General features: G+C 46.5%; 1 protein-coding gene across 3 annotated transcripts in view; it reads left to right on the forward strand.

The window, feature by feature from the left end:
- Positions 1–17,014, forward strand: part of Prkce (protein kinase C epsilon) — a 486,892-nt gene that overhangs the window by 378,755 nt on the left and 91,123 nt on the right. For all 3 annotated transcript variants that reach the window (XM_076942406.1, XM_076942405.1, XM_076942408.1), the window contains one exon: positions 14,687–14,841. In XM_076942406.1, the coding sequence (XP_076798521.1) occupies positions 14,687–14,841 (155 nt within the window). The remainder of the gene's footprint in view (positions 1–14,686; positions 14,842–17,014) is intronic.

The raw sequence follows: 17,014 nt of genomic DNA on the forward strand, positions 1-17,014 counted from the left end.
TATCTGAATTGTCAACCTGGGGTCACACCAAAGTTTCACCTCATCCTGAAACTCACTTGCTGTGTCTACGTCTCCACCTCTCTAGATAGCTAGGAACAAAAGGCCTGTGGACAAATTAAACACAGGCTGTTTTTGTTCTGTTTCTGCAAGCACCCACGCCTGCTTAATGCAGACACCTGACACTGACTGGAGTCCGTTTGCATTATATTTTAAATAAACACATATGGGAATCCTGCACCACCTTCCACTAGTGCAGGAATGGTTCCGACTCTCTGCAGACGTTCTGTGCTATTACACCAAATATTTACAGCTGTTTCTTACTGCACTGCTCACTGCTGCCGGCAAACCTGGGTGGAAACACCATGATCAGCAGACTCCATTGCTCAAAAGCCTCAGTTCATGCTCTGCCTGCCACTTAATGAAATAGTAGGGAAGAGTCATGCACGCACACAGAGTCTTCTGCACGCACACAGCCACAGCCTTGCCCCTTGAATGCTAAAACAATGTCACAAAATATTCAGCCCCACAGGACTGAGTTGTAGGCACACACTCATGTATTCGGTCCAAGTTGCCAGTCCCCGAATTAGCGGGTTTTAATTTCAACTCTGTTCAAGCAGGCACAACATGAAAGGGGACTGAGCAGAGTGGAAATGCCAGGTTTACTTTCTCACTTTTATGAAGGGGTTTCTTTGGTTTGAGGCAGCCATGCAAATGAATCCAACACCACCGAAAGGCAGTCTGGAGGATGAGGGACACAGTTAATGTCAAACCACAGTTATCAAGCCTTGGGTGAAACTTCAGGCTTTTGATTTGATTTCTATGACCTTACAGTTGTATAAACACAGTACACAATGGTATCAGTTACACAGCAAGTGCTTCACTGAAGGCACCACTGGAATGGATTGGGTGAGCCCAGCAGAGTTTAAGCGCTGTGGGGATGTTACCAGAGCTTTAGGGTCAAGGTCTGGCCTCTGGCCGTGGTGTTTGACCACCAGTCCCCAGTACACCAACTAAAGAGAGACATTATAAGAAAACAGAACCAGGAGCTGTGTTTGATGTGCCCACAATGGGAAGTGAAACAGGCAAAGGTTCCAGGTCATGGGTACTGTCATGGGATTTGGGTTTAGAAAGAGGGCCATGGGATGCACTGGCAGTCCTGGTGGGGATGTGGTCCTGCCTATTGGCTACCTGTCTTGGCTATGGTTTGTCTTGTAAGGTGGTCTTACAAATAGGCAGAATTGTGTGGAATCTCCTGTAGAATTTCCTGTAGATTTGCATCGTTTCCCAGCATGGGATTCTTGAGGTAATTTTACTGATTTGGGGTCTGTTGATTTATTGTCTAATGGCATAAGTGCCTCTCTTTAAAAATATCCTTTCTCCTACTGGTATGGTTATAGGGATACAACCAGATGTAGGCAACACAGCTCTGGCAATTCTAGGAGACATCCCTTACTGTAGAAACTTTCCCATTTGAGAGCAGTACCTGTCTGTCACTACGTTGGGTTAGAAGAACACTGTATACCACTGTTCTAGACTGTATCTTCTAGCTGAATTCACTAAGATATGAAATTATCAGATGAGAAAACAAAAATAAAATGAAGTGTGATCACCAAGTCTTGATGCTAGAAAGGGCTTGATGTTAGAACCTGCTTAGTTAACTGGTTACCAGCCATTACTAGTCACAAGGAGCTACCTGGAGGCACTGAACATAAAGGCAGATTCCACTGCCTACTACGGAGTTGGACACTGCTGGAGAAGTCTGCTCTGATGACCTGGATTTCTGACAATGCTCCCAAGGCATTCCAACACTAGTCCAGCCTCTCTCTCCAGGAGAGAGAATAGCCCTGAAGGATGGATATCCAGCTGAGGCCAAAACCCTTCATGTTGGAACTCCATGCAGAACAAAGAAGAGGGACTCACAGTTGACAGGATGTTGGCACTATAAGGAGACCTCGGTCCGCTATAACAAAAGAGACCTTGATTACTTTCTGTTCTGCCCATTGGTCTCAGCATGGCTCGGTAACACAGACAGAATCTCCTTGCAATGAACTCTTCCCAACGATTTAAGATGGTTCCCCTTCAGTGAGCCCTTTTGTCTGATGGTCTGTGCATTTATTCAGTTCAGATGGTTGACCCTTAAAATAGAATCCATTGAAGGCTGCTGCCATTGCCACATTGTTCCTGTTGAGCCATGGCTCCTCTTCATCCTCCCATTTGCCGTCCTCTGTATGAACTCAAGTCTGTCAATGTCAAACATGGCACCCAGAACGATGCCACACTGACCACTGCTATGACCAGCAGAATCCAACAGGAACCAGAGGAATAGTCTTCAGTATTGTCTGTGACCTGCTTCTCTTTAGATGTCTCTGAGAGTACTCTAAGGCCAAACTGGCGATGACAGAATGTTCTGTGGCAGATCAGGAGTTGAAAGGGATTGTTTGGTTAGACTGACCAGATGGGAGCTAGTGCTTGGTGGGTGCATCCTGTCAGAACGAAGAGCTATTAGCTTTATGGCATTCTAGGTCAAGAAACATTCTATAGAATCATCAGATAAGAGACCACACTGTGTGTGTGCGTGTGTGCGTGTGTAATTTCATGTGTGCGGCGGGGTCTTTAAGATGAGCAGATAATTGCTGTGTTTATGGTTCCTTGGTTCCTATGGATACAGTCAGCCCTGACTGTCACACTAAGCCAGGGAGGCATGAGGAAGCTGCTTTCCTCCTTTCTCCATTGTGACCAACACAATTACTATCATCTAAGTAGGTCAGAGTTCCTTCTCACACTGAAGGGAAAGTTTGGTATTTGGAGTCAGCTTCCCAGTCTTGCCCGTTTGTAAAAACAGCTGTGAGCCATTGGATGCTCAACTCTAAACAGAACATTCCATGTAAGACTCAAGGACCATCACAGATGATGGGACAGAAACATTTCTGCCCTAAGAGGGAGAGGAAGTGGGCAGCATTGCAAAATTTTGTCTTCTGGATCCAGTCTAGCCATTGCACGCTCAAACCCTGAGCAGTTACCTGCACAACATTGGTCCCATCAACATCTTGTCATGGAGCAGGGAGTAGCTCACAATACCCCGCCCCATCCCACAGTGGAGGCAGTTCATGGTTGGTGGAGAAGAGACTTTTTTTTTCCCCCAGCGGTGTATCCATTGGTAAATTGGCTGTAAATCCTGTAAATAATCCCCTCACCCCTCACTGTGGTAAATGACCCTAAAAACAGTATGAAAGGAGACTCGTTGAGAAGAACAAAGGAGATCAGTGGGAGTGGGGGAGGGGAGGGGGAAGTGACTATGATGAAGAGACATGCATTCTGCCTATGCCATAATCAAACCCATTGCACATCATCAACACATGCTAATCTGGAGATGGAGATTTCAGAGAGGGGAAAAATGGGCACAGGAACTTGCACATTCTTAGGGAGAAAACGGAAGGGAAGGGCTGTTGGGGTCGTGAGAGTCAGTTTTGAGGTGGACTACCCAAGTGACTAATCAGTAAGCAGTTCTATACAGGAGTTAACAAGTGGGGTTTTTTTTTTTGGTTACCCTTCTCTAAGCTGATAGGGCTCTTCTAATCCTCTGGGTTAGCTAGCAGGATTTCATTGTAGACAGAAGTTAGCAAGCAAACAGTGGGACACAGGATTGCAACAACAGGCAATAAAATGGTGCGAGACTGATCACCACCCAAGCTGCAGCTCTGCTGACAATGGTATTCAGCGTGTAAAGCCTCCTGAATCCTCGGACTCCAGCATGACTTCTCTGACTGTTACGTCTTCTGTTGACAGAGACGATAAGATAGCTCTGAGTTTCTGGGATTATAGTGTCAGCCTCCTGACCAGCTCCAGTTCTGTGTGGGGACCATCGCTAGCATCACTGACCTGGAGGCTGGGGATACTCCTTCAGTACTATGGTATCACCGTACACAGCCTCAAGGCCCTACAGATACTGATTCATCAGGGATGCCATGAGCACCAGCTCGGGCCACTTACGTGCGGTTGGAACATAGGAAAGCATATGTGAACAGACATAGATGCTGGATTGTCGGCAGGCAGCCTAGGCTCATGCATGGGCAGAGCGCTGGTAAGGGGTAAGCTTGTTGGTAAAACTTGGTTGAGCTGAGGAAATGAAGGTAGAATGACCCTTCTCTTCCTATGTTCAGGAAGACTTTTTAAAAGTCTCCCATAATTGCTTCACTTTGGTTTCAAATGCTTGGTGACTGACTCCAGTGAATGCCGGGGACGGCCACTCCCCTTTTCTTCTTTTCTGCTTAAATTATTTCTTGGTGACATCAGTGAGACAGTTTGTCTGTGTCGCCATCTTGTGCAGCACACACGGTCCAGATTCTAGGGCTCCAGTCTTACTGCAGAGCACGAACCTTCTGCAAGATGTGTAGGTCTCCTCGTGGAGGATGTGACTCAGGGAGCGTATGGAAGACTCACTGCTTTCCTGGAGTCCCAGTGAGTAGCTGAGGAGGAAGAGAATGTCGGCCAGATGCCATGCCTCACAGTGCCAATTAATGGAGAAGGCCTCCAATGGGGTGGAACCAGGAAGAAGCCAGGATGCTGGGAGGAAGGCTGGGGCGTGATGTTAATCAAACCATGGAGGAAAAGAAAGGGCTTCCGTGAATTAGCCCCACAGTGTCCTTCATGGATGGACAACCTCTCTCTCTCTCTGTCTCTCTCTCTGTCTCTCTGTCTCTCTCTCTCTCTCTCTCTCTCTCTCTCTCTCTCTCTCTCTCTCTCTCTCTCTCTCTCTCTGTCTAACCTCTTTCTGTCTACCATCCAAAGAGGAAGCTGGGGACAAGGACACCTTCCCGCCAGACTCAAGGCAGCCTCGCTCCTGGAAGTTATCTCTCTGGTGCCCGGCACTGCTGAAGTGTTTGGGTCTGGTTCATATGGACCATCATAGCCCCAGAGAAGGGCCATTTCTGTGGGTACCAGTGGTCTCTGTGAACGGAAAGCATGCTTCTCCGGATGGCACTGCCACCTTCTCCTCTCCCCACCTTCCACACCCAGACAGTATGGGTCAGCAGGGAACAGTAATTTGAGGTTGGTCTTGGGGCTAAATATGGTGCTGAATGAAGGAGAAAACACGCATTTGAGTTTTATTAGGTGACACAGTTTGGCCCAACTGTAGATCCCTTTGAACTTGAGCTTGTGCTACCCTGTTTAGGTTAAATAATCAGAGTTTTAAACAATTGTAAACAGTGCTATATACAAAAACATGGATGAAATTTGGGAATGTAAGGATAAGTCTAATAAAGCAAATATAGAAGAAAATACTAAATGGTGCACTTATATGGTAAATCCAGATTACTCGGGCTGCTAAGAGTGGAGAGAAGGGTGGCAGCTGACAGGGACAGGGGGAGACAGAATTGGGAGCTAGTTTCAACAGTGTAAGAGGATTATATCCTACAGCTTTTCTGTATAGTGGCGTCCCCACAAATGCTATATTACATACTTAAGTTTTGCTAGAGGGAGTGGTTCTTGTGCTTAAACACACACACAAACACACACATATACACACACACACACCATGACAGATACATACCCAGAGACAGATACAAACACACTTACAGACACACACACATATGCATACGCATGCACAGCATAAAGCAGACACACATACACACAAACTAAAGTTAATGTAACATAGTGATGTGGGGAAAAGACAGAATAATGCCTTTTTAAAATTATTAATTAGTTTATTTATTTTAGAGGGCTTCATGTGCCTCAGACTTGCTTAAACTCATAAAGTGGCCAAGGCCAATTTGAACCCCTGATCCTCCTGCCTCCACCATCTCCCGGTGCTGGGATTACAGGGATCACAGTACTTGCCTGAAGGGAGAGCAACTGCAAGCTGCCTTCTTCTAGTGGACTGACACTCCTGAGAAAATGTTCCTTAAGGCCAGCTTTAATGACGTCACTTCACAACGTCAAAGCTTTACAGAATTCCATTTCCCACTTGAGTTTCAGAACCCTCTCAAACCCCTGCCTGTCTCTACCTCTGTGTCCTGGATTTTGTAGGAGGCAGGTGTTTGGGTGCCCTGGGGTGGTTTGGTTTTTAGAGCTCAGTTGGGGTTGTCCCCCACCCCCTTTGCTCGCTACTGCTCATTCCTACGCACCTCCTCGCTCAGGGCTGTGTTCTTTCTTGCCAAGGCTTTCCTCTTCCTCACCTCCTACATCATCCAAGACAGGATTGCTCTTTCTTTCCTCCAGGCGATTCTGAACCACATCCCAGAACAATGGCCAGGTCCATCAGTACATTTGTATTCTGGAGAACAGGGAGACCAACTGGTCATGTGACCATCTCCCATAGTGATCTATACATGGTAAGGCCTAAGTGACAAGTGCCCAGGAAGATTCAGGTCAGGCCAGACCCCCAGTTTTCACAACCTGCCTAGATCCTGGACAGTTCAGTACAGAATCACCACGTGTCTAGGACTGCTCTCTGTGCTGTTGGGTTTTTTAAATTTATTTCCCTTTATTTTATTTGCATCGCTGTTTTGCCTGCATGAGCGTTTATGCAAGAGTGTCAGATCTTTGGGTTACACACAGTAGTGTGAGCTACCATATAGGTGGCGGGATTTGAACCTGGGTCCTCTGGAAAAGCAGTCAGTGCCCTTAATAGCTGAGCCATCTCTCCAGTCCCTCTATGGTTTCTTACGTTGCATTCTTAGCTCCTAAATTCCAAAGTCATAACTTATGTAACTTTCTGGCTCCCCCAGACACCTAACTACAGGCTGACTACTCATGAAAGAGCTTCTGAGATGGTGGCTTAGCGCAGTGCTTCTCAACCTTCCTAGTGCTGTGCCCTTTAAGACCGTCCCTCATGTTGTGTGAGCCTCAACCATAACATTATTTTTGTTGACACTTGATAACTCTAATTTTGCTAATGTGAATCATAGTGTAAATATCCGCATTCTCTGATGGTCTTAGGTGAAAGGGTCATTCAACCCCAAAGGGTTTGTGACCCACAGGCTGAGAACTGCTGACTTATGACTTAGATAATATGGACATGGAGGAGGGGTGGGGCGTGTCACTGAGTAGTAGGGAACTTGTCTAGCAGGCATAAACCCCTGGGTTGTATCCCCAGCATTGGATGGGTGTTGCGTGAGATGCAGACCAGTGACTACCATGGTAGCCTGGAGAAGCCGTTTGTGCTGTCACGAGTGCAGCAAAGGTAGATGGCTCCAAGTCCAGTCTTCTGCATTTGTGTGAAATGGAAAAGCGATAGAATCTCTGTCCACGTAAACATCTAACAAATGGTGGGGAGCGTCTGTCCAAACAAATCCAACTGGCCGGACACACGGTGCCACCAGGAGGAAGCCTCTGTCTTATCTGTCATACCTTGAAGGGTAAACGGAGCTGCAGGCTGAGGTTGCCTTTGAAGGCCGGAGGGTGGGTATGCTGTAAAAAGGAGGCTGGTGGGAACTCAGAGCCGTTATGTGTCTCTTCCACAGAGCGTTGGTCATTCTCCCCCTATTCTTACCCTAAATGGCCATGACACACAATCTCTTAGCAATTCTTATTTTACTTGCTATCACAAGACCGTAACATTTTAGACAGTCAAGGGAGATTAAGGGAGGAGTTGGTAGAATAGGCTTTTCAAACCTTTGATTACCTCAGAAAACATATTTGCTTACTTTACCAGGAAGTTGGTTTTTGGTTTTGTTTTCTCCGGGTGCCAAGAGGGGATTAATGAGTAGCCGCTGGCTTTGCCAGCTTTCTTTTGATTTCAGTTTATATAATTAAGCAGTTCCCAGAATGACTTGAGGTTCCCCCCTCTGCATCAAAACACCCTTCTCAAATGTGTCAGAGGTCAGCAGCAATCCACACTGAATAGAGGGTGGGGAAGGGGAAAGCTTATCTTGCTTTAAAACATCCCTAATGTGTAAAAGGGTCAGTAGCTATGCTTGGGGGGGGGGGGGCATAAGACTGGGTGGAGAAGAAATCAGACTCGAAGGAAAGTTTAAAACGAACCACACTGAGAATAGCTCGGAAGTAATATGGGGGCATCTGATTCCTTTAGACTTTCTAGCAATGGAGGCATATAGTAGGCATACAAGAATGCAAGCACTCGACACGATGTGCTAGGAACCTACTATGTGCCAGAGTTGGCCCTAATTGGTGGAGAAAGAAGGGGACAAAACTTGGTCCTCTTGTGATGCTCAGAGGCATGGCGCCATCTTCCCCGAGAGCCTGCTGTACACTACCTTAAGCTTAGGTTGGTTGGCTTTGTTTGCAAGGGTGTGGACCTCAAAGAGATGGTCATCCGCTTTAGATGAGGACGTCTCTCCACTGGACAACTGGACAGCAGAACTGACTGGTAAAGACTCTGTCACTGTGGGGATGGTTGATACTGACAGGCACCTCTGACTGAAATGGTCTTTCCAGATCCCACAGAGAGGAGTCTCTCTGTAGCAGGCTGACCCACCTTTACCTCTTTACAAAGTACGAACCTGTGGAGACAAACATTAGGTCTGGCTTTGGTTCCACATCTTGTTTTGTTTTGAGACAGGGTTTCTCTGTGTAGCCCCGGCTGTTCTGGAACTCACTCTGTAGACCAGGCTGGCCTCAAACACAGAAATCCGCCAGTCTCTGCCTCCCAAGTGCTGGGATTAAAGGCATGCGCCACCACGCCCGGCTTGGTTCCACATCTTATAGCCTCGCCCCTTCCCCAGACATTTTGGGCATTCCTCCTGTGCAGTACTAGTGATACAGGTTCTCATGTAGCCTAGTCTGGCATCCAGCTCCGTGTGTAGGCTAGGGTGACACTGAACTTTTGATCTTTTTGTCTCCCCCTCGTGATCGCTGCTTGTGTAATACTGAGGATAGAGTCCAGAGTGTTCTGCACACTAAACAAGCACTGCCCCCTGAGCCACATCCCCAAAGCTGCAGCCCTTATTTTTAAAGAAAATTAAAAAAAAAAAAATTCCTTCTGGGCCCTCAAATTCCCTTAAAATTAAAATAAAATAAACATTAAGGCAGAATCTCAAAGAGCCCCTGCTTTCCTGGAGCATACAGACTGCCTTAGTTAGGCTGTCTATCACTGTGATAAAACACCATGACAAAAAGCAACTTGAGAGGAAAAAGGTTTCCTTCATCTTATAATCTCATCCGTCACTGAGGGAAGCCAGGTCAGGAACTCAAGGCAGGAGCCTGGAGGCAGGAACTAAAGCAGAGGCCCTGGAGGATGCTGCTTGCTGGCTTGCTCCTCATGGTTTGCTCAGTCTGCTTTCTTCCAGCACCCAGGACTGCCAGCTCAAGGATGATAAACCTTCCAGAGTGAGCTGGATCAGAGCCTCCCTCACCTAACTATCATCAGTGAAAAAAAAATGTGCCACAGGTTTGCCCACAGGTTGATCTGGTGGGGGCACTTTCTCAATTGCTGTTCCCCCTTCTAAAATGTGTCAAGCTGACAATAAATCTTGTAGCCTCTCACAGATATAAAGATTCAACCCCTTTCCCAGAGCTGACTACTACAACAGATATAACATCTTAAGACAGATTGGACCTTGTCAGGAAAGTCAAGAACAGCTTCCTCAAAAAAAAAAAAAAAAAAAAAAAAAAAAAAAAAATGGCCCCACTAACATCTTTGCAATGAGGAGATGTGGAGAACTCATTGTGGGAGAGAGACGGAGAGGTGGTCCAAACAGCCAGAGCATGAATCGAGGTTCTAGGGCAGAAGGAATAAGGGACAGCTGGAAGGGAAATGACTCCGGTCATGAGGCCTACAGTATGGTGAAGTGTTTCCGCCTGTCCTAGGAGGAACATGAGCCTTTGAAAGAATGAAGAAGGTCTTGGAATATAACCCAGTGAGGAAAAGCCACAGCTATGCAAGCATAAGGGCCTAAGTTTGAATCCTCAGCACCTATGTAAAAATCTGGACATGTCTGCACTGGCCTGTAATGCTAGGATTGGCAGCAGAGTGGGACAGATCCTGAGAATGCTTTGACCAACTAGTCTACCTAAAGGTCGAGCTTCCAGCTCAGCGAGAGACCGTCTCTAGGCAACAAGAATGATACAAACCTGCACTGGCCTCCATACATGTGGACATGGTTACACACACACACACACACACACACACACACACACACACACACACACACATCTCAGTAGGGTAAGAAGGGGAAAGTGCATGGATGCTATCAGATTTCCATCTCAGAAGAGCCCCTCTAGCTACAGAATAACCAGCATCAGGACAGGAAGCCGAAATACATGTAGAGGCATTCCTAACAAAGCAGAAATCCAGACAAGAGAGAAAAGCTGAGTCAGAGAGGTGGGCATGGCAAGGGTAGGGACCAAGAGAAGTGGGCGGGTGTGAGAAACGGAAAAGTACAACAGCCAAGACCATCAGGGTTGGGGAGAAGAAAGAGGGATGAGGGAGAGGGAGGACTAAAGATGACTGCTGGGGTTCTGACCTGTAAACTAGTTGAAAGTGAAGACCCCAGACAGGAAACTCCACATGGGACCAGCTTGCTGAAGAAGATAATGGGACCTGTTTTATCATGTTGGGTTTGAGTGCCTGAAGGCATCTGGACAGAGATTAGAAGCAGACCTGTGGGTCTGGAGTGTACAGAAGTGTAGAAGGAGAGCTAGGCATGTGTCATCCACGCACAAAACCATGGGAGCTGTGAGCATGCAGAAAGAAGCTCATAACACAGGAAGGCCCAGGATCGACCTTGCAGGCTCAGCACTTCATAGGTGTAGAGAGGAGATGTCTACAAAGAGGCAGAGGCACAGAGTAGAGAAAGCAGACAGAGGGAAGGAGATAGACCCAGAGGGAGAAAACCAGCCTAAAAAACAGCAGAAAGATGGTGATGGAGAGACAGATAGAGAAAGGCCAGAAAAGAGAGATTGCAGTAAAAAGTGACAACAATCCCTGCTAATCCTTATGGAGTGCCGATTATGAACTGGGCATTTTTTTTTAAAACAATGAACAACATGAGATTTTTAAAAATATGTTTATTTATGTGAGTACAATGCAGACACACCAGAAGAGGACATCAAATGGCATTACAGAAGGTTGTGAGTTCCCGGTGGTTGCTGGGAACTGAACTCAGGACCTGTAGAAGAGCAGTCAGTGCTCTTAACTGCTGAGCCATCTCTCCAGCCACCAAATGGGCATTTTAACATATAATTTAGGCTTAGTTAAGGATGTAGCTTAAGAAGCTCAAGACTCTTGAGTTTGTACTGCAAAACAAACAAAAAAAGTAAAATATGATTCTATAATGTAGACCCTATATCCTCAGTTTTACAAGTCAGAAAGTTGAGCACAGAAAATCTGTCTTTGTCTGAGGTCAGTGAGTGACACAGCTGTGGTGGGCACGCCCCTTGGCCCTGTCATCAGGCGCTACATGAGTAATGCTAGGATAGAACACAGCAACAGGAGTTGGAGATTTTCCCCTTTAGAAATGTTGATTCAGTCAAGGAAATCCTCCATTGGGCCACAGCCCACGATCAAGGTCAGAGACTACGGACCAGGTATTGTGGTCCTTATTTCTGATGGAATTGTTCAGCTGGTAGAGCAGTATGAACAAGCAGTGTGTGTCTGGGCTAGCCATGGGGAAGGCTGAGCCAGTGGCCTCTAGGGCAGAGGTTCTCAAAGTGTAATCACGGGCCGACATCATCACCTGGGAACGTGTTAGAGAGATTCAGATTCCAAAGCAAAAGCAGTGTGGACTACAAGGACCTTGTTCCCAGGAGCCTCCAAGTGATTCTCAGGCCAAGGTTTGTTCTTGGAGGAATCCTTTTTCTTTCCTTTAAATTAAGTTTTAGTGTGCAAAATAATAGGCGTCAAGAAGGTGTTTTCATACACATACATCACTGGATTTTTACTAATATTTGGCCCTTTGTCTCATCTCTTGTTAGTCCTTTTCCTTTCCCAAATGGTTACAGACACACACACACACACACACACACACACACACTTCACATATACAGAGTTAAATCTAGATTCTACTATATTAGCAAAAACATTTAACATTTGACTTTTCCCCCAAAACAGCTGTTTTAGTTTTATTTCTGTTATGATAAAATTCCCCAACAAACAGCAACTTAGGGAAAGAAGAGGCTCATTTGGCTTACAACTCCACGTTACCGTCCATCACAGCAGTGAATTCACAGTGGTAGGAGGGTGTAGCCACTTGCAGTGTCCACACTCATGAGCAGAGAGAGATGTGTGTGTGTGTATGTGAGTGTGTGTGTGAGTGTGTGTATCTGTGTGCGCGCATGTGAATGTATGTGTGTATGTGTGCATGTGAGTGTGTGTGTGATTGTGTGTATCTGTGTGTGTGCTCATGTGAGTGTCTGTATGTGTTTATGTGTGCATGTGAGTGTGTGTGAGTGTGTGATTGTGTGTATCTGTGTGTGTATGTGTGATTGTGTGTATCTGTGTGTGTGCACATGTGAGTGTGCGTGTGAGTGTGTGTGTGCGTGTGAGTGTGGGCGAGTGTGTGTATGTGTGTGTGTGTGTGTGCATGTGAGTATGTGTGTGTGCATGTGAGTGTGAGTATGGGTGAGTGTATCTGTGTGTGTGTGTGCATGTGAGTGTGTGTGTGTGTGTGCGCATGTGAGTGAGTGTGTGTGAGTGTGTGTATCTGTGTGTGCACACGTGTGTGTATATCTGTGTGTGTGCGCGCATGTGAGTGTGTGTGTATGTGTGTGTGTGTGGTCTGAGAACAGTTGGTCTTGAAGATTCAGAAAAGGGAAGGACTGCTTACAAGCCCTCAGCCAGGCACAGAAGCTTCTGAGGACAAATCGATGCCCTGGGAGGGGTCAGGGGACAAGGGAGGCTTAAAGTGTGAGGCAAGTGGAAGAGATGTTCTACCTTGGGCCCTCTGTGAATGCCACTAAAGGGACCCGTGGTAGAGGTTAGTATGTGCTTTCAGCCAAGGAGGCGCTAAGAGTGACGTAGATATGCTTCAAGAATGAAAGCTATGTAGGTTTGTTTTACCCTCTCTTAGGAGAAAGTGGTGTCCTCCAGGAAGCTTTTTTAGAATGCTCTTTCTAGACTCCTCCCCATCTTTCTAATCAGACAGCATCCTGTACCTGCATCTTGCTCAGTTCCCTTTGTGTTTTCCCCACTCTGCCCATTCGAAACTCTACCCTTGACTGTGGACCACCAGACACCATAGCCTATCCCCTCCTCCACCTTCTTCGATTCTCTGAACAATATCCCACATGTGATCTGCTTAGGAAATGATTAGGTATGCAAAGTGGATTCAGGTTTCTTTCTCCTCAAGTCACCATAGATGCAAATAACGGGCTCTCCTCAGTGGTAGAAACCCTACAAAAATGGTGGTTCTCAACCTGAGGGTCTTGACCCCCTTGGCAAATGTTTGTCTCCAAAAATATTTCCACTATGATTCATAACAATAGCAAAATTACAGGCATGCAGTAGCAACAAAAGTCATGTTATGGTTGGGGGTCAGCACAACATGAAGAACTGAGTTAAAGAGTCGCAACGTTAGGAAGGCTGAGAATTACTGCCCAAGAGGGGACCTTGTTCAGAACCTCCAGGGAATCAGCCATGACAGCTATGACTCTTTGTTGCTGTTTGTTTTTATAAGATGCCTTACAGGTCATTTCACATTAAAACATTCCGAGATTCCCAGAACCATCCTAACAAATTGCTACAAGTTTAGTAGCCTCAAACAGTGGGGCATATTCTGTCACAGCTGGAAAGGCCAGACATCTGAGGCTAGAGTTAGCTACCTGGGCCAAATCAAGTTGTCAGTGCCCCAGGCCACTGCCCTCAGAGACTTCCTTCTTCCGGGATCTAAGGCAGCAGTTCTCAACTTGAGGGTCTAGACCCATTTGGGGGTGAAAAGACCATCTCACAGGGATTTCATATCAGATATTGTGCATATCAGATATTTACATTATGATTCATAACAGTAGCAAAATTACAGCTAGGAAGTAGCAATGAAAATAATTTATGGGGGTCACTATAACACGAGGAGCTGTATTAAAGGGCCTCAGCGTTAGGAAGGCTGAGGACCACGAGCCTGGGGGCTTTCTGCATCCTCTGGCTTATCACTGTGCTGCTCTAATCTGCTTCTATGATTACGATCTCCTCCTCCCCGTTCCCATATCCCGATGCCTCACGTCTCTCAAGATGACTGGCTTTGCCACACCTGTACAATCCTTTTGTAGCCAGAAAGCACCAGCATTTCATGGGTAGGACCACGTTTTCTTTGGGAGAATCATTATTCATCAATCAGCCTACACCACATGTTATGATACCTTGCGTTTTCAGAGTGTCTAGGGCATATCTCACTGCATGGTTAAAATCAAAACCTAGTTCTCGTTTCTGTTAATCTCCGACTCGTGTCATAGAGGAAAAATAGAAGTGAGGTGTGTGTGTGAGAGGGGGGCAGGGGTGGGATGGAGAGAGTGTTAATAGCCCAGGATAGCCTTGAACTCATATAGCAAAGGGTGACCTGGAAATTCTGATTCTACTGCCTCTACCCACCCCCCAAAGTTGGGACTGCAAGCTTGCATGATATACCCAGCTTAAGTGGTGCTGAGACTCTAACCCAGGGCTTCTTAGATGCTAGGCAAATCATGCTGCAACTGACCTTTATCAGCCTCAACCTGCCATGAGGCAACCTTTGCATCCATTGAGTCCCAGTGACCTACACTGATGTGGGTTAAGTAGCAGTTTCTTTTCTCCTTCTAGGACCGCCTTTTCTTCGTCATGGAATATGTAAACGGTGGAGACCTCATGTTCCAGATTCAGCGGTCCCGAAAATTCGATGAGCCCCGTTCCCGGTTCTACGCTGCAGAGGTCACATCTGCTCTCATGTTCCTCCACCAACATGGAGTCATCTACAGGTAGTCTCTTCTCTCTTCCCTTTGCTAGATGAAGAAGCAATGACTTCTCCAGACACTTGAACTACTGCTGGGCTATGCCCAGCTGGTCTCCCAGCAACTGGCCTTAGCTTAGCTGTCTGTTTCAATTTGCATACAGAAGACCGAGATGGGGTGGGAGCATGAGGTGTGTTTATCACTATGAATGTTAATATTTGAAAGGCCCCAGAAGATCTGACCTGCTGTTTGTGTCTGTTTTGATTTAATGCTCAAGTATGACATTTAAAGGCTTGGCTCTGTATGACCTTAAGGTCACCTTCATTGCTCGAACTCCTCCACCCTCTTCCTTGAACATCAGGGCATTCTCTTGACTTTTTCCTCTTGTGCCACAAGCTTCCTCCACTTCCTGATCTCTTGCCCTTTCCTGAGTTTGTTTGGCTTAGTTGTCTCCAGTCAGTAGCCTCTGGGAAGGGCAAGTCCTGTAGAGAGCTAGAGGTTTGGGGGGGGGGGGGGGCACGACTAGGCATTATCCAACAGGAAGTGACTTTTTTCAGATTGTCCAGTTTTTTATTTATTGCTAGTAGCCCAGTCTCTTTCCAACACACACACACACACACACACACACACACACACACACACACACACATATTTTCCAGTAAAAGAACAAAACTCTTTACGCAGGCTTTTCTGTGAGGTCAGGAATTCTGGGAGGAAGGCGTAAATATTTATAATTAGCAACAAGGATACTAGAGTTCCTGAAAGTTTTTCCAATAACTGTCCATTTCTTTACTTAGTCTTTGCTTTTCCCTTTTCTAAAAATTGCGTGGAAGAGGGGCTAGCTTGGCTTAGGTCAGTTAGGCATGCACCTCGACATGTCTGACCTGCTCTGGGAGCAGCACCCTGACTTTATATTTTTTGAAAGGTTTTGGTCAAGCCCACCACAGCCTCCCCTCCTGTTACCCTCCAGCTTCATAAAGCCAGGAGTGGGGAGGGATGGGGATTGAGGGGAGCCAGTGCTCCCCTGCGGACCATACTCTAACCCAGTGATTCTCAACCCTGAGGCTGTGACCCTTTAATACAGTTCCTCATGTTGTGGTGACCCCAACCATAAAATTATTTTCATTGCTACTTCACAAATGAAGGGCCTCTAGCCAGCCCAAACATGACAAACATGACAAGCTGGTAGGCCTTGCCCTTTTCAGTTCCCTCTGCCTTGCTAAAAAACCATTAAATTACATTCTTGAAGCTAGCCACCAAGGTCTGTTCCCTTATTTGGCCACTTCCTCCTCCTGAGGCTGACTACCAAGGTCCAGCTATCAAGTATTAAAGTCCAGCAAACAAAGCCCCCTTTGGCTGCCCTAATTAACATGCCCGATTGAAATCAAACACCTCACCTTAACATGGTTTACCCTTGTACCTTTGTAAGCCGCTATTTGCCTATGGGTCACATTTGTCTCTTCTCTATGCAGCAGCTGTCCTTAGTTGTCCAGTCCCTTTTCTGGTCTTCAATTTTACCTCCACTCCCAACCCTACCCCAGGACAAACATTCCTTCTCCTCCCTCTCCCTGTTCCCTTCCCCTTCTCCATCACCCTCTATCTCCTGTCTTTGTCTCTTATTCTCTACCCTTTGTCTCTCTGGGGCAATCAATCTCCTTTGTGCTGAGAACTTGGTTTGGGTGTATCTTGTGCCGATACTGGTCCCTTCAATAACTCTTAATTTTGCTGTTATGAATCCTAATGTAAATATTTGATATGCAGATTATCTGATGTGTGACCGCTGTGAAACAGTTGCTTAACCCCCAAGGGGGGTTATAACCCACAGGTTGAGAACCACTACTCTAGCCTGTCCTGTGGGGATCCATATTTGTGCTGTGTGTTGCTGTCTGGCCCGTACCACACAGCCTTGGAGTCTGGGCACAACCCCGCATTCATGCCACAGGTTCAGGGTCTCGTCATGCTGTGGTGAAGGTGAGCAAAGTCAGCTTCTGAAGTCTGGGTTCTTTTCCAAAGATCATTTGTGGATTGACAGAACTTTTGTTCTGGAAACTTTAGAGTTCGTGAGGCTTACTTAGGGCCAGCTGGAGAAAAAGGCTTCCTTCTCAGACTCTCTAACCTCAGAGAAGGACTACAGCCTCCTCTCAAGGGCTTGTGGGCCCACTCAAGGTAAAGCCTTTAGGTAAGCGCAAAGGCAAGTTTG

Source organism: Arvicanthis niloticus, chromosome 11 (genome assembly GCF_011762505.2).
Source record: "Arvicanthis niloticus isolate mArvNil1 chromosome 11, mArvNil1.pat.X, whole genome shotgun sequence".
Lineage (NCBI taxonomy): Eukaryota > Metazoa > Chordata > Mammalia > Rodentia > Muridae > Arvicanthis > Arvicanthis niloticus.